This window comes from Oncorhynchus keta, chromosome 22 (genome assembly GCF_023373465.1).
Source record: "Oncorhynchus keta strain PuntledgeMale-10-30-2019 chromosome 22, Oket_V2, whole genome shotgun sequence".
In the NCBI taxonomy this organism is placed as follows: domain Eukaryota; kingdom Metazoa; phylum Chordata; class Actinopteri; order Salmoniformes; family Salmonidae; genus Oncorhynchus; species Oncorhynchus keta.
Window position 1 is genome coordinate 14303681 of NC_068442.1, and position 18004 is coordinate 14321684.

The 18004-nt window shown below is 40.7% G+C and overlaps 2 protein-coding genes across 10 annotated transcripts in view; one reads left to right on the forward strand and one right to left on the reverse strand.

The window, feature by feature from the left end:
• The first annotated feature begins 44 nt into the window (after window positions 1-44).
• On the forward strand, window positions 45-8696 carry LOC118401093 (guanine nucleotide-binding protein G(s) subunit alpha-like). 4 transcript variants are annotated; one of them, XM_035798316.2, is made up of 4 exons: window positions 226-855; window positions 990-1027; window positions 1885-2700; window positions 5951-8696. In XM_035798316.2, the coding sequence occupies exons 1-3, from the start codon at window positions 844-846 to the stop codon at window positions 2687-2689; spliced, it is 855 nt and encodes a 284-aa protein (XP_035654209.1). In that variant the 5' UTR covers window positions 226-843; the 3' UTR covers window positions 2690-2700; window positions 5951-8696. The 4 variants fall into 4 exon arrangements, with proteins under 4 accessions (XP_035654210.1, XP_035654209.1, XP_035654211.1 ...); XM_035798317.2 differs by lacking the exons at window positions 226-855; window positions 990-1027 and adding an exon at window positions 45-208; XM_035798318.1 differs by lacking the exons at window positions 226-855; window positions 990-1027 and adding an exon at window positions 1045-1376.
• Window positions 6782-18004, reverse strand: part of LOC118401092 (liprin-beta-1-like) — a 77939-nt gene continuing 66716 nt past the window's right edge. For 4 of the 6 annotated variants that reach the window (XM_035798314.2, XM_035798313.2, XM_035798312.2 and 1 more), the window contains 6 exons: window positions 13920-14042; window positions 11267-11392; window positions 10872-11060; window positions 10500-10658; window positions 10075-10140; window positions 6782-9668 (listed from right to left, as the gene is read on the reverse strand). In XM_035798314.2, coding sequence (XP_035654207.2) covers window positions 9585-9668; window positions 10075-10140; window positions 10500-10658; window positions 10872-11060; window positions 11267-11392; window positions 13920-14042 — 747 coding nt within the window. In that variant the 3' untranslated portion in view covers window positions 6782-9584. Of the gene's footprint in view, window positions 9669-10074; window positions 10141-10499; window positions 10659-10858; window positions 11061-11266; window positions 11393-11417; window positions 12023-13919; window positions 14043-18004 lie in introns of those variants that run through there. The other 2 variants (XR_004829158.2, XM_052474823.1) reach the window with 2 other exon arrangements.

Genomic DNA, 18004 nt, shown 5'->3' on the forward strand with positions numbered 1-18004 from the left:
GACAAACACTTGAACTTGCTACTGGTGCTGTCTGTGATTGTTTTCTCCGCGTCTGTCTCTGTTCTGTGTTCCCCTCCGTTTTTTTAGCTCTGAAAATGCATGTATTTCCTCACTCTCTTCGTTCTGCGAGGAGCTGCTGTCGCGCAGTATCGTCTGATGTCTTTTTACTGTCTCACTCTGCATAACCTGGTTTACAGCTTTGGACAAGGTAAATTGGGAATCCAACTAACTTTTCAGAAAGTGATATATTTCTTATTCCGAATACAATCCGATCTCGGATCAGCTCTTCCTTGAGCGCGCCAAACTGACAATGTTCTGCTAGTTTGTGAAGAGCTGTGATAAAACTGTCGGTGGTTTAACCCTGCGCCTGTTAGCGCATATTACACCTCGCTCTCACAAAAATAATGTTGTGTCTCCTTACAAAATGCACTGTAGTTAAATTTCTCTTCCTCGGTCAACGTTGAAGCATTTCATATATCCTCGGCTTCATCACCCATAGAGTAGATCAGTGTATTAACGCGAAATGCCTCATTTTTCACGTTTAAGCCTGATACTACCCTGTACATTTCAAAGCGCCTGACCCATTTCGGACAGTTTTTAATGTCCATACAAACAAAATTATCCGGGGGACGAATGCGAAATCCGTCAGCACTAGCCACAGGGCCTGTCCGTGTTTGCGCCAGAGCCCGTTGAACTTGGGAGTCGCAAACACTGAAATCCGGCCAGCTTCTTCCTCTTGCAACATGTTGCTTAGCAGTAACTTACTCCTTGCTCGTTAGCTAGCAAAATAATGATACGCGCTGTTCTTATCTCCAACACCCTGCTTTGAAACAGCCTGAATGTATGATTTACTTGGTACGTTCTTCACGTTTATGTTGATTTTAAAACCACTTCTGACACCATGTAGTATGATCTAAAATAAGGACGCGCGACAACCAGGTTCTGGCTCCAGCATGTTTATTAACCTAACCCTCGCATGTCCTACATAGGTGAGGATACCCCCAAGGGACATCCTACTACAGTGCAAGTAAGAACTTTGGACCTAGGTACTCCTTACGAAACACACATGACTCAGAGAGGAAGGAGTTGAATGTTATAGTAGCTAAACAGACTAGTTTCCAGGCTACTTTGGGCCATATTTGTCTCGATGCATATTCTAAAACAATTACTGCCTTGAGACTAATCCAAAAATCAAACAACGTGACAAGAAGTGAAAATAAAAGCGTGACTAAACCAGAATAACGTGGTAAGGCTACAACAAAACACTCGGAAGAAGGTTGGTCAAAATTAGCTTTGGAACATGGCGCCACGACAACCACAACATTGCCTCTGTTCGTGAGAGTACGCAGCTGAACGACGCCCTGGACTAGAGCTAGGTCTGATTCATCTGCTGTGATATTCCATTTGTTTTACCCATCTGGCTGTGGTGGAGGGAATGTCGCTTTTTAGAACTACAAATGTTTTTAAAAAGAAAAATAGTACATCTTTGATGAAAAAGTCCTATACCCAAACAGTGTTTCGGAGTGATATTGTCGGGGAGGGTGGGGTCTTTTTTTGTGTGCCATTTTCTCAATTCCTCATAATCTGATTGAAGAACACGTTTTTCTTTTACACCTGTCAGAAATCTTGAGGAAGGTGTTTTTTCTTGAATCAGTCTAGCAATTAGCATAATTAATGTACCATTTCCCCTCCTTTTCATTTTCTCCCTGTTTGGCACTCATTAAATGGATTAGGGGGAAGGCCCTGCAATAGACTAGCGTCCTGTCCTGTGTACTTGTATACCAAGCTGCCGCACACTACAGAAATAGGCTCCTGCCCTATGGGCCTTTCTGGCTCAGACAAGGCTACTTATTACTTTACCTCCTTTTATTGTATTTTTTTTAGGAAGATGGCTTGTTTTGGCATTGGTAATAAGACCAAAGGCACATGTGGAGAAGAAGAGGAGAAGGCACGGAGAGAAGCAAACAAAAGGATTGAGAAACAGCTTAAAAAAGATAAACAGCAATACTATAAATCTCACAGGCTCCTACTACTAGGAGATTGTGACTCAGGGAAAAGCACAATATTCAATCAGATGCGATTGTTGGACACAGAATTAACTGCGGAGGAGAAATTAATGCAATACATGCAACACAAAAAAGCTTCAGGCATTTGTGAGACATATTTCAGAGTAGGAGAATACGTTTTTTATTTGTTCAATGGCAGTGGTGGATGGAGATCCACAAGGAGAGTGTTTTGGGACCAGTCGGCCTATATTTTAGTGGTGGACAGCAGCAGCTATGATATGGTGTGTCAGGAAGACAATCAGACCAACCAACTGCAGGAGGCACTAAACAACTTTGAGAACCTCTGGCGCAGAATGCGGACAATGGACTGTCCTGTCTTCCTCTTTTTGAACAAACAGGACCTCCTCGCAGAGAAGGTGTTGGCGGGGAAATCTAAAATAGAGGATTATTTTCCAGAGTTTGCACACTACACTTCGCATGAACATACAACACCAGTACAAGGGGAGGATCCAAGTGTCACCAGGGCAAAGTACTTCATACGTGACAAGTTTTTGAAGATCTCAGCCAGTGGAGATGAGGATATGCACAAATGTTTTCCTTTTTTCACCTGTGCAATCGACTTGGAAAACATCCAGCGTACCTTCAGAGACTGTGGAGATAAGTTAAACTTTTGCTCATCATGAATGCAACAAAGGTGAGTTAGTTTGTGTTTGATAAATGTTTGAAACCCTGTAGATTGTTTAAAAATATATATTTTTATCTTGCATATATGAAATTACAGAACTGGTCTTCTCTACTTTTACAAATTAATTGCTGTTTGATGTGAGGACATTCTGTTTGATTCCCTGTGAACCATGCCATATTTATTTATCCTTTCTGCACTCCTTTGATCTTATGTATTTTTAACGATTTTAACTAGCATATTACGTTGTCACACTAAATTTCTGCTTGTGCCATTTCTGAAAAGAATATGTATGTCTAAATATATTGATATTTATAAACTTGGCGCACCCCATACATACGGATGTTTTCCGCTTATAAATCCAACCCATCCTAACACTGACTGCATGAACAAGCATTTTAACTGCCTGGATAACGCCCTTCATGCACCATTTATGGTGACTATAAGCCCATTATTTGCTGTATAACTTGCAACTAATGGAATTAGGCCACGGCAGTTTCTAAAAGAAAGAGAAATTATCATATTTTGTAGAAGTGTGGGCAGAATGTTTTGATATTTAGCAGTAACTTATTCTGTATTTGGCAAAAGAATGACACATTGTTGTGGACCTGTCAGCAGAACGTTTCAATTCAACAATGTTTCTCATGGACTTTCCCCCAACCTAAATATGCTGGACTGCCCGCGAATTCTGAAACATCGTCTAGGATACAAATATATATATAATGAAATTACAGTAGGCTACATATGTAACGCCTGTCGTCGGAAGGAGTGGACCAAAGCGCAGCGTGAAAAGTGTTCATGATTTTTTTTAAATAAAAAAACTCGAACAAAGTAACAAAACGAAAGTGAACAGTTCTGTCAGGTAACAGAGACTAAACAGAAAATAACAACTTATATGATCCCCAATCAGAGACAACGATAAACAGCTGCCTCTGATTGGGAACCACACTAGGCAAAAACAACAAAGAAATAGAAAACAGATTCTCCCACCCGAGTCACACCCTGACCTAACCAAACATCGAGAATAAATAAGGATCTCTAAGGTCAGGGCGTGACAACATACAGTAGTAGCATTCATACTTCAAAGTACAAGATAAAGGGTCTGCATGTTCACCTGTCTAATTCAACTGTAGGTTATAGGCCTATTATAAACTGTGCTGCCTATGGAATATCATACAGCAACATTTGAAATACGTACATAGCTTATCTATTTACTCGGCCCAATGAAATGAGAGATGAGTATGTTAATTTGTTGTATGGATACTTCGGAAATATGAATCCATCATGGCCAGAAAACATGAGGAATTTATTCTGCAATCGTTATGAAAATAAAATAAATGGGAAATAGATTCCTGTCTCATGTTATATTCCATTTATTTTAGAGAATAGATTTTCGCTTATGTGAAATCGCTACATCTTGTCATGATGTTTTCCTGATTTATAACTCAAATACACCACTTATTCATATCCACCATTTGCATAAAATAATTAGTGCCTTCCGAAAGTATTCACACCCCTTGACCTTTTACACATTTTGTTTACACACGTTACAAAGTGTGATTAAAATGATTTAATTATCCCTTTTTGGGAACGATCCACACACAATACTCTAATCTCAAAGTGGAAGAAAAATTAGAAAAAAGTAATGAAAAATAAAAGTGAATATATCTTCATTAGATAAGTATTCAACTCTCTGAGTCAATACATGTTAGAATCACCTTTAGCAGTGATTACAGCTGTGAGTGTTTTGGGGTAAGTCTCTAAGAGCTTTATATACCTGGATTGTATAATATTTGCCCACTATTAGTTGTGACTTGACGCAAAAGTCCCAACTTTAAATATTCGTCATAGTTCTTAGTCTTATTCTTCTGCACGCTACTCCTCTTACACCGTTTAAGCTATAAACGCCATTCAAACGTAAAGACTGATCTGGAATAGTGTGCTTCCATTTAACTTTTTGGATAGCTTTTATTATATTACACTTGTTGTCCTCCATCCACTTTAGATTGTTTAGGAAATCCCATTAAAGGGCCCATTGTGACATCATGACTTCCAAAATTCAGTGTAAACAATGTAACTACTTTGACCACTTTCCCAAAAAGTTACAGGATATGACATGTCTACTTCTCTGCTATTCAAATCTGAAATAGGAACACATATATTCATAGGATCAAACGATTCAGCTGTTTTAGTAACCACATCAACTTTTACAAACACCTGCCATTTTGACCACTTTCCCAACAAGCTAGACAAACTTAGCGGTTATGACACCTTGGTCTACTTCTCTGCTATTCACATCTGAAATAAGAACATAAATATCTAACACCAATCAGGAGGTACAGCTGTTTTAGTAACCACATCAACTAATTTAGCTAACTTCCCACTGTTGAATAACTACCATGGAACTTGAAAATTATAACAATGGGGGAGCCATTTTTTGTCAAATATTTTTTTTACAACAATGCCTCCTTGTCTTCTGTACTCTTTTGTTACAGTTTGAATATACTGTGGTATTCTAGTAGGAGAGGTGTATAAAAGTGTAGTAGGCTAGTCAGAGTAGTTATTTGTAATGAAATATGTGCCCCACTATCAAAATAATAAGACCAATTATTTTACTAAATGTCACTGACAATATTTAACTGCTTGGCTTAAGTTAAAAAAGTTAAACTTCTTCCACTACCGCAAAAAGTCCCAAATTCTCATTGTAAAGAAGAATTTGTTCTTAACTGACTTGCCTAGTTAAATAAAATCCAAATAAATCTATTTTTCTTAATGTACTGTGTAAGAGTACTCTTCCATTGTGTTATGAATAATATTGACAAGGACTCCAGCATGTAGCACCAGTCACAAGTGTATTATCTGATAGGGAAACAACATGGATAGCACGTCATGCAATACAGCCTCCACAGATCATTCTACTCTGCACGCGCACGCTGGTTTGGGGCTTGTTGACTGGGAAAACCATAGTTACCAAAAATAGTTTACAACATGAAAATTACAATGCACAATATACTAATAATTTCACAAATGTACCTGATTGGTAAACAGCATGGATAGCACGCCATGCAGCAACCACGTGCGCTGTACAAAATACATAAAACACACCCAGACACAGTGAATAACCAACTAGCATTATCTGAAATTATAGACAAAATGCACCACAAATATTCAAAGGAAACACCACATCTCAAGTACAATATTCCAGCAATGTTTACATTTAAAAATATATATATAACTTGTACATTACGATCTGCACTTACAGAAAGGAAGGTCCTCAGCTGGCAGGCTGTATGAAGAGATGAAGATGTGAAGAGCCCGGGAGAAGACCTCAGACTGGATGCCCCCTCTGCATCTCCTCAGTCAGCTCCTGAGAGCTTCCCAGGCCCATGTTGGCAGACATCTTTGACTGAAACCTCAAATTGAACTTAGAGCAAACTTTTTAGTCTAGCGCTATTGAAAGTTTCCCCATTAAGAGACAATGGAAAATACTAAAACTCTTCACAAGATTTACAAGACCCTTAGATGAGTTCAGTGTTATTTTTCTCCTTCAATGAAACCTCTCCAGTCATTGTTCTTCATTATAGAGTTGAGGTTATATCCCTAGTTTAGCTCAGGACCACTATATCATGGAGGATCAAGGTGATTGGCACACAAAATACATTGTCCAGACGACATCAACAGCAGCCAGCTGTGAATGAGGTAGTTTTACATAAAGAACATGGCACACACAGCAGCCTATTCTACTTCTGCCTGAACAGAACCGAGGAAGCTGCAATGCTCTTGTCCTGACCCTCTATTTTGCTTTTAATATCTGTGTAAATGTTTTATCTGGTCATCATTCTGCAAATAGTGGCTTGTCAAACATTTATCTTAAAGTGCACACAGAGTAGGAAACAGCATACAAAGTTGTTCAAGTTGGGCAACTACTGTACAAATGGTCTGTGACTCATGTATCCCTTTATTGGCTTGGTGTTAACAAAAATAAGAGTCTGTACAAACATGGAGAGGTAAAGGCTTTTAAATGGTAATAAATCTGAATTGCAAAACAAACCTATATGCTCTAAATATCCAATTCTACTTGAGAAATTAGACAGACAGTTTCAATGAATTTATTGACCCTAGAAATGGGCAAAAACTCAACCAGTACACAGTACAAACTTTATCCTCATGTGGTTAGGGTGTTGCATAACAGTGTCATTGCTTTATCGCTCAACTCTTTCAACATGCTACAACAGCCTGAGTTCGTCACTTTCTGTTCTCTTGCCAATCTAATTCCATAAAGGAGTTGGCAAGAGAGCAGAAACAGACTGGCACCCAGGCTAGCTACGGTATTCTCCAAATAACTATGCTATCTGGCAATATTTATGAATAGTTCTCAGTACAAATGATAATAAACAAGAAATCCATATTCCGTTAGCAGGTGTACAACATTTTGGCAACTAGAAAGGCTTCAATAACATGCAATGACACTTTAAAAAGGAATGATGTGCTTTGAACTGTACATTATAGGTGCAAATTCATTCAAATAAACGCCATTACTGGGAGTGTCTAGGATATTGCGAGATGTGCTGAAAGAATAAAGAGGTTGCAGCTGAAATAGTCTGGTTTTCTTTGTAAACCATAGCAGCTCGGGGAATTCATTTAACTTGGGCAAAACTGCACAGCATATATAACAATGTTTTTCATCCTCTGACAGTGACTGTTAAAAAGCCAAACATATTATTTAAAATGACATATTAGACTTTGCAAAAGCCCTACATTACATCAGATATTGATATGGCTCACTTTAATATTTAAATTCCACAGAAAGATGGCTAGTATAAAAACAATGAGTACAAACGTCTCCAGTATCCAGCTGGTAGGCAAATTATGGTGGCATATTGCTCTGAAAGAATTCCTCTCCAAATAGGACAGTTAAAATGGACTTGTACTGTCAATAGTAGTTGGCTAAGGCCCAGTTCTCTGACATTTTAGAGAAACATTTGCCCACACTCAAGAAGTTTCATTCACACACACACACGAGAGAGAGAGAGAATAATTCATATTGAGAGATAATTGACATTGACTAAGGAAAATAAATTAATTGATGATTAAAGGTTAAATTTTGAAAGCATGGAGAAATGTATAGTGGCAGAGGTGATTAAAGGGTGATTAGAATCATTTAGTAAGAGGGTTAACAATGTGTGATTTAAGTAATCCAGTAAAAGAGTTAATGTGATGTTTGCTTTAAGGTATGATGCATATAGACTATGTTTGTTAAGTTTAGAGGAACAAGGCCTTAGGGCCTGTTGGAGATTGTTAATGGAAGGCTATAATGTTGAAATGTAATGATTAAATGTTTACATTTTTGGATATTTAATAGGTAATGGGAGTAATTAGTTAAGTTGGAGGGGGATTAATATGGTGCCAAGTGGGGAATGGTAATGTGAAAAAAAATTCAGTTTAAGGATGTTAGCTTGATCAATCTCCAAGTTAGAACGTTTAGGGGTGAAGCGGATTGACATGCAATTTAGGTGAGAAAAAGTGGGAGTTAAGGGGGCTGAAAAAGCACCTTTTTGAACGATGGCCACATTAGGTGTTAACCACTAATGCTGTAGCTTTATAGCCTACAATATATCAAATAAAAAACATTGTTTACTTATCACATTTACATTTGAGGTATAACCCAGTTAAAGTAACATTCTAGGAGGAATCCTTAAGGTGACCTCATTGATAGAGGTGTGTTAAAGTAGCTGTTAGAGAGTTTCTAGGCGCCTTCTGAGGGACTGATCATCCTGTGGGGGGAGCCCAAAAAACTGTTGAGAGTTGTAGAAGCTTTTTCTTGTTATTAAATAATGTGCTTCTCATAAAATTGTAACAGACAAAACATTTTATTGGAACACCCCAACAGGGATTTAGTTAAGGGTGCTGAAGGTTGTCTATCAATTTAATTTACAGTAAATGTTTGCTTATAAATTATTTGTGATTGATTGGGGAATTTTTAATAAACTCACTTTATTGTTCTAAAACCCTGTGTCAGTCATACAACTACATGTTGTTTTACTCTAGGTTTATGAAATATGCTTGATTATTTGAGGATTTCTAGCTAATTTACTTGGTTAATCATTCCATAGGAAACCCGAGTTGCTGGTATAAAGGAACATGGGACCCGAACTATAGGTACTGAGTGCATTGGTAGGAGTCGTAGGAAGGGGTGTCTCTCGGCGAAAAGCCAACCCAGAGGAGGGCGACCCGTTCAGTGTGCTGAGGTTGACACTCTGGCCCGGACAATCCTGAGAAGACGCCGGGTTTATAAGGTTCAGGGTGAGGGAGCGTAGGCACTCTACTTCGGGGATAGCCCACTTTACTGTAAGGCCCTTACTGTTGAGCTTGAGGAACAGTCCCTTGATGTAGACTAGCTCAGAGGTAAGGCTGAGAAGGATCTATCAGATCTGTAGGGATTAATGAGGATTGATAACTGACCTGCTATTGGGTAGACAGGGGCGAGTTGAATTGTTAATCCTGCAGAGGTGGTATTTTAGCTTTGACAGCACCTTAAAAAACAACAGCGTATCAGTTCACATGACAACAGACATGGACCTTTTCATTTCTTTAAAAATGTTTTATGCCAAAATTACTAAAAGGAGATCTGGTGCTTGTTGGGAGTTACGAAAAGTTGTTGGGGGGTATGGAGAGATGTTGGGGGGTACGGAGAGTTGAAGGGTACGGTGGAGTCGGTGTGTGCTAGTGGGCACACCTGGGTTCAGGAATACTTTGAGTGTTTGCTTTAGCCTGCCAGGAGTGCCACTTTTATGCATTCCATCCCAAAAGGCAAGCTCAATCAAGCACAGTTGAAGTATTTTAAATGATTCCAAATAGTATTTCAATCCTGGTCGGCTAGTCCCATGGCGCTGGCCTCAAACGTTGGAATCGTCATCTGTTACGCTGGGGTTGGGAGAGTTAGAGATCTCTTTGAAGAATTCATCATCTTTCAGCATGCTCTGGAAACAGACAGGAAATACAGGAAAATAAGAATGAATACTAGAGGAGAACTGTAAAAAAAAAAAAAAAACACTGAAATATTCCCAGATTTATATTTATGTCACAAAGGCCTCTTATACCCTAAAATATTGTTTAGTACAACTATTTGGATAGTCCTTAGGAGATGTTCAATACTCTGTCAACAACATTTGAACTAACTATCCACTAACCCTAAGCCTCAACTTTAACCCTTACCCCAACCTTTATTCTAAACCTAACCATAACCTTGCAATATGTTGCTTATCAACAGATAGTTTGTTGATCGCATGACCATCTGTTGATCATCTATATGGGACTACCCAAATATAGTGACATATGTTGATATGGTTTGTGGATAACAATAACACAAGATAGTTTCCTTCATACCGTCAAGTTTTGGATGCCCTCAGAGAAGGCTCCAATCTGCCTCACAGTTCCCTCGGAGTCCTCCATCTACAATAACAGATAAGTTTTTTGACACAACACCACTACTAAAAACACCTGTTAGTAGACCTGTTTGTGTATTCCTTCAGAGCAGCTGAACACTAAGTAGGCACAGTGTGCCTCAGTGTTCAATACATCTCCTGTCACGGTACTGACGACCAAACTCTAAACATTTAGAGAACAATCTCAAGGTGGAGGTTGAATGTAAGTATTGATGTGATTACTTATTTATTATTTGGAGAACTTATGTGTACTGAGCACAATGCCGCCACTACAGAGAAATGTCGGGCCAAAATGCGTGGGCTACAATCAGCATAGGAGTTGTGCAAGACAGCAAAAACAGATCTGGGACCAAACCATAAGTTGACCTGTTCTAGCCGGTCCAGATCGTCCTCGTAGAGCTCATAGCCTTTTTGGAAGCTACGTCCCTTTGGCATCTCCACGTCCATGGGGCAGACATACTCCTCACTCTCATCCTGCCTCTTCTTTCTCAGGCTGCCAAAGCTCCCAAACGTCATCTTCCTCAGCTGGTGGGAACAGATCAATTCTCAAATGATTATGAATTGAGACTAAAGTTAATAACCAAAACCAGTGTCAAACGCATGAGAACAATATCTTACCACAGCCAAACCCACATCTTCCCCTTCTCCATCACTCCTCACCCCTACCTACAGTAAAACCATGGCTGCATCCAAAATAGCACCATATTTCTTATATTGTGCACTACCTTTGACCCCTACCTTGACCTTGGCGGTGGCTGTAAGCAGGGTGTAGTCGGGGTTCTCTAGATAATCCTGTTTGAGCCCCTGGGCCTCAGATCCCACCAGCAGGTTGAAGTGGGTTGCCAGGTGCCTCCGCAGCAGGGTCTTGTTGGGGGGAATGTTCAGCAGCAGGGCCATGGTCTCCACATTGAACCGAGGCTCCAGCACCTGGGGGAAGAGGGAACATTATGAGATGGGGAAGAGGGAACATTATGAGATGGGGGAAGAGGGAACATTATGAGATGTGGGATAGGTTGAGACGCATCCCATTCTCATTGTAAAGATAAAATGATAAATAACCAAAATTTCATAGACGAAATAACCCATCATCATTTCTACGCAGTCTCTATCTGGTTTTAGATATTCTTTCTCACCATGAGTCCCCCGTGCACGCCGCTGCCCCTCAGGTTGGGGGCGTACTCCGCCAGGTCTACTGATCTTAGCCACTCCATCACTCTGTGATTGGTCCACTGGGAGATCTCTGCTGGTGTGATATTGTTCTGACAAATCAGGAGAACATAATGTGTTTATCAACACAACAAATGACTGAGCGACAGGATATGATAACACTTGTGTAGATTGAAGAAGTAGAGAATGAGTAAACAACAAAAAGGGGATGGTACAGTCACTATAGAAAAGGTGGACTTTATAAGGGTTTGACTGGTTCAGAGTTCAAAGTGCCACCATGGCACATCGATAAGAATGCAAATGAAACGAGATAAAGCAGGAATCCAAATAGTGGGGTTTTATTTCACACAAACGCAGGATCACATGGGGAAAGGATGCAGGATAATGTTGTGGATTGATCGCATTTTTCAGCTTGGTGGTTTCGGGCACAGCACCAGCATCTTTTGAGGTTCTGGATCCAGTTTACAGTCTGGTCATTGGTAATCTGTCTGAAGTGTGCACATCTACTAATGTGGTGATCAGCTGAATAGCAGGTTGCACATGTGGGTATACGGGGTGATGATGGCTGACGACTCAACCTGACCAGTCTGGTATGGAAGATGCAGTGCCTGGATGGGCCGGCGAGGGGAGTGACGCTGTTGACCTGATGCTGTTCTGTGTCGAGGCAGGCACCTCTGCCTGGAGCCAGGTGGCAAAGTCTGGTAGGTTGAACGATACAGCACCTGTGCTAGATATAGTCATGCTATAGTCATGGACAAAAGTTTTGAGAATGACACAAATATACATTTTCAAACTCTGCTGTCTCAGTGTCTTTAGATATTTTTGTCAGATGTTACTATGGAATACTGAAGTATAATTACAAGCATTTCATTAGTGTCGATAGCTTTTATTGACAATTACATTTAGTTGATGCAAAGAGTCAATATTTGCAGTGTTGACCCTTCGTTTTCAAGACCTCTGCAATCCTGTCAATTAACTTCTGGGCCACATCCTGACTGATGGCAGCCCATTCTTACATAATCAATGCTTGGAGTTTGTCAGAATTTCTGGGGTTTTGTTTGTCCACCCGCCTCTTGAGGATTGACCACAAGTTCTCAATGGGATTAAGGTCTGGGGAGTTTCCTGGCCACGGATCCAAAATATCTGTTTTGTTCCCCGAGCCACTTAATCATCACTTTTGCCTTGTGGCAAGGTGCTCCATCATGCTGGAAAAGGCATTGTTCATCACCAAACTGTTCATGGATGGTTGGGAGAAGCTGCTCTCAGAAGATGTGTTGGTACCATTCTTTATTCATGGCTGTGTTCTTAGGCAAAATTGTGAGTGAGCCCACTCCCTTGGCTGAGAAGCAACCCCACACATGAATGGTCTCAGGATGCTTTACTGTTGGCATGACACAGGACTGATGGTAGCGCTCACCTTGTCTTCTCCGGACAAGCTTTTTTCCGGATGCCCCAAACAATCGGAAAGGGGATTCATCAGAGAAAATGACTTTACCCCAGTCCTCAGCAGTCCAATCCCTGTACCTTTTGCAGAATATCAGTCTGTCCCTGATGTTTTTCCTGGAGAGAAGTGGCTTCTTTGCTGCCTTTTTGACAGCGGGCCATCTGAATCACCTTTAGGAGACGGTCCTGGCACATGCTGGACTTTCTTGGGCTCCCTGAAGCCTTCTTCACATCAATTGAACTGCTCTCCTTGAAGTTCTTGATGATCCGACAAATGGTTGATTTAGGTGCAATCTTACTGGCAGCAATATCCTTGCCCGTGAAGCCTTTTTTATGCAAAGAAACTATGCCATGTTTCCTTGCAGGTAATCATATTTGACACAGGAAGAACAATGATTCCAAGCACCACCCTCCTTTTGAAGCTTCCAGTCTGTTAATCGAACTCAATCAGCATGACAGAGTGATCTCCAGCCTTGTCCTCGTCAACACTCACACCTGTGTTAATGAGAGAATCACTGACATGTCAGCTGGTCCTTTGTGGCAGGGCTGAAATGCAGTGGAGCTTTTTTTTCTTTCTCATTTGCATGGCTAAGAGGGACTTTGCAATTAATTGCAATTCATATGATCACTATTCATAACATTCTGGAGTATATGCAAATTCCCATCATACAAACTGAGGCAGCAGGCGTTGTGAAAATTAATATTTGTGTCATTCTCAACTTTTGGCCACGACTGTACAGATTAAATGCTTGAATTCGCTAAACTGCTCAGCGGAGTTTCGCCAACAGGAGCTCAACATGTTTATTGTCCGTCAAGCACAATATTGAAAGGAAAATATAAGTTGGCCGCCCCATGCATTCACCAACAGGAATAAGGAAGACTAGACGGAGAAACTACTGCTTAAATAGTCAAGGGTGCTAATGAGCAAAGTGAAGACAGGTGAGGTGAGTGGTAATGGAGGGACGTGGCCAGAGGTTATGGGTGAGGACATGAGCCTTCACAACAGTAACAGTAGCATTGACAAGTGTTCATGTATCCCTGGAACCAGGGTTGTGTTCATTAGGTCCCACATCAGAAAACAATTTAAAACAACGGAAAGCAACAATAAGCCCTGTTTCAGTCAGTTGTCTTGCATTTGTTGCCTAATGAAAACGACCAGTGTTCCAGTGGCCTAACCTCATCGGAGGGCCTTCGGCGCAGGCAGTTGGGCTCGTAGTTGTTGAGGCGTAGCACCTGGATGGCTCTTTTGATGCTGAGGTGGTGGAGCACACTGCCCACCTTCAGAGACAACAGGTCATCCTAACAGAGGACACACAGGAACAAGAATGTTAAGAGTAATATGTCAGGTCAGACGGAAAAAGCCCTCAGGAGCCCTCAGTTGAGTTTAGTGATGAGTTTTTCATTAAGCAAAGAAAAAACCTACTAACCAGCAGGTAAAGTCATATAATCTGATGAGATTCTATATGGTTGTCTTGACCGAAGTAATATCAAGATAATACCGTTTTTTCCCCCAAACGCGTTGCTGCTATTTTCACAAGTATGCAGTGAATTCTCAAAAGTTTAGTACAAAATGCCAAACTGGTAACACTTGTAACGCAGTAAGTCTTATATTCAAAATATAGGTATGTGAAATACCATTAGAACAGTTTGATTTAATCACTGAAACAATATCTTCTCAATTTACTTGTTTTAACAACCAGTTAATCCAATAGCAAAGAAAGTATATGCTACAGTACTGTAAATGATAGTACATTACACTGTTTTCACAGTATGCAATACACCCATCATAATTGACTGGAAATATCATTTCTATCCCATGTTTAATCAAAGGTGTGGTCATTAAAGACATCTTTCACAATCATTGATTTGAATGGTGGTGGACCATTCAAATCAAATTGTATGTCACATGCACCAAATGCAGTGAAATGCTTACTTACAAGCCCTTAACCAACTATGCTTGAATAAGTTAAGATTTTAAAATAAGTGTTAAGTAAAAAAAAATAGATAAGTAAAAAATTGAAAATAAAAGTAACAAATAATTAAACAGTAGCAGCAAAAAAACAAGCAAGGCAAAATACAGGTGGTACCGGTACAGAGTCAATGTGCGGGGGCACCGGTTAGTTGAGATCATATCTACATGTAGGTAGTTACTAAAGTGACTCTGCTTTCATTATAAACAGAGAGTAGCAGCAGAGTAAGAGAGGCGTCTGAGTAGCCCTTGGATTAGCTGTTCAGGAGTCTTATGGCTTGGGGGTAGAAGCTGTTAAGAAGCCTTTTGGACCTCGACTTGGCGCTCCGGTACCGTTTGTCGTGTTGTAGCAGAGAGAACGGTCTATGACTAGGGTAGCTGGAGTCTGACAATTTTTAGGGCCTTCCTCTGACACAGAGGTCCTTTTGAGGATGAGGACCCATGCCAAATCGTTTCAGTCTCCTGAGGGGGAAATAGGCTTTGTTGTGCCCTCTTCATGACTGTCTGGGTGTGTTTGGACCATGATAGTTTGTTGGTAATGTGGACACCAAGGAACTTGAAGCTCTCAACCTGTTCCACGACAGCCCAGTCAATGACAAAATGGGGTGTGCTCAGTCCTCCTTTTCCTATAGTCAACAATCATCTCCTTTGTCTTGATCACATTGAGGGAGAGGATGTCCTGGCACCACAATACCATGTCCTGACCTCCTCCTTATAGGCTCTCATCGTTGATCAGGCTGTTGTTTGCCGAAACTTGATGGTGTTGGAGTTGTGCCTGGCAATGCAGTCATGACTGAACAGGGAGTACAGGAGAGGACTGAGCACCCACCCCTGAGGGGGCCCCGTGTTGAGGATCAGCATGGCGGATGTGTTGTTCTCTACTCTTACCACCTGTGACGGCCTGTCAGGAAGTCCAAGATCCAGTTGCAGAGGGAGGTGTTTAGTCCCAGGGTCCTTAACTTAGTGATGAGCTTTGAGGGCACTATGGTGTTTAACGCTGAGCTGTAGTCAATGAGTAGCATTCTCACATACAGTTGAAGTCAGAAGTTTACATAGACATTACGCAAATACATTACTCAGTTTCACAATTCCTGACATTTAATCCTCGTAAAAATTCCCTGTTTTAGGATCACCACTTTATTTTGAGAATGTGAAATGTCAGAATAATAGTAGAGAGAATTACTTATTTGAGCTTTTATTTCTTTCATCACATTCCCAGTGGGTCAGACGTTTACATACACTCAATTAGTATTTGGTAGCATTGCCTTTAAAATTGTTTAACTTGGGTCAAACGTTTTAGGTAGCCTTCCACAAGCTTCCCACAATAAGTTGGGTGAATTTTGGCCCATTTCTCCTGACAAAGCTAGTGTAACGGAGTCAGGTTTGTAGGCCTCCTTGCTCGCACACACTTTTTCACTTTTCAAATTTATGGGATTGAGGTCAGGGCTTTGTGATGGCCACTCCAATACCTTGACTTTGTTGTCCTTAAGCCATTTTGCCACGACATTGGAAGCATGCTTGGGGTCATTGTCTATTTGGAAGACCCATTTGCGACCAAGCTTAAACTTTCTGACTGATGTCTTGAGATGTTGCTTCAATATATCCACAATTCTCCAACCTCATGATGCCATCTATTTTGTGAAGGGCACCAGTCCCTCCTGAAGCAAAGCATCCCCACAACATGATACTGCCACCCCCGTGCTTCACGATTGGGATGGTGTTCTTCAGCTTGCAAGCATCCCCCTTTTTCCTCCAAACATAACGATGGTCATTATGGCCAAACAATTCTATTTTTGTTTCATCAGACAAGATTACATTTCTCAAAAAATAATGATAATTGTCCCCATGTGCAGTTGCAAACCGTAGTCTGGCTTTTTCATGCCGGTTTTGGAGCAGTGGCTTCTTCCTTGCTGAGCGGCCTTCCAGGTTATGCCGATATAGGACTGGTTTTACTGTGGATACAGATACTTTTGTACCCGTTTCCTCCAGCATCTTCACAAGGTCCTTTGCTTTTCTGGGATTGATTTTGCACTTTTCGCACCAAAGATCGTTAATATCTAGGAGACAGAACGTGTCTCCTTCCTGAGCGGTATGAGGGCTGCATGGTCCCATGGTCTTTATACTTTTGTACTATTGTTTGTACAGATGAATGTGGTACCTTCAGGATGAACCAGACTGGTGGGGGTCTACAATGTTGTTTCTGAGGTCTTGGCTAATTTCTTTTGATTTTCCCATGATGTCAAGCAAAGATGCACTGAGTTTGAAGGTAGGCCTTGAACATACATCCATACATCCAAATTCATTCAAATTATGTCAATTAGCCTATCAGAAGCTTCTAAAGCCATGACATCATTTTCTGGATTTTTCCAAGCTGTTTAAAGGCACAGTCAACTTTGTGTATGTAAACTTCTGACCCACTGGAATTGTGATACAGTGAATTAATTAAGTTAAATCTGTCTGTAAACAATTGTTAGAAAAATGACTTAGGCCATCTACTTTGTGCATGACACAACCGACTTGCCAAAACTATAGTTTGTTAACAAGACATTTGTGGAGTGGTTGAAAAACAAGTTTTAATGACTCCAACCTAAGTGTATGTAAACTTCTGACTTCAACTGTATGTGTTCCTTGCAGTGTGGAGTGCAATTGAGATTGCATCATCTGTGGATCTGTTGGGACGGTATGCAACTGGAGTGGTTCTAGGGTTTCTGCGATAATGGTGTTGATGTGAGCCATGACCTGCCTTTCAAAGCACTTCATGGCTACAGATGAGAATTCCTTTTTGCTTATGGCCGTGTACAGCTCATTGAGTGCGGTCTTAGGGACAGTATCGGTGTGTGGTGGTATATAGACAACTACGAAAAAAATTGATGTACACTCTTGGTCGATAGTGTGGTCTACAGCTTATCATAAGATACTCTACCTCAGGTAGAGAGAGGCCTGCTGTTCTATCCTGCCGAAAAAGCTTAAAACCTACCAGTTGTATGTTAATCATGCTGTCGTTCAGCCACGGCTCAGTGAAATATTACAGTTTTTAATGTCCCGTTGGTAGTATATACGTGCTCGTAGTTAATCTATTTTATTATTGATTGATTGTAAGTTGGCTAATAGAACTGATGGTAAAGGTCAATTACCCTCTCAGCAACAGATCCTTACAAGGCACCCGGACAGTCATCCACGATTCCTCCGTCTTTTCCTCCTGCGAATGACGGGGATGAGGGCCTTGTCGGGTGTCTGGAGTAAATCCCTCCCATCAGACTCGTTGAAGAAGAAAAATGAAAAATGCATCCAG

Coding starts and splice junctions, on each gene's coding strand:
- LOC118401093 (XM_035798315.1), top strand. CDS start 1,820: ATGGGCCTTTCTGGCTCAGACAAGGCTACTTATTACTTTACCTCCTTT.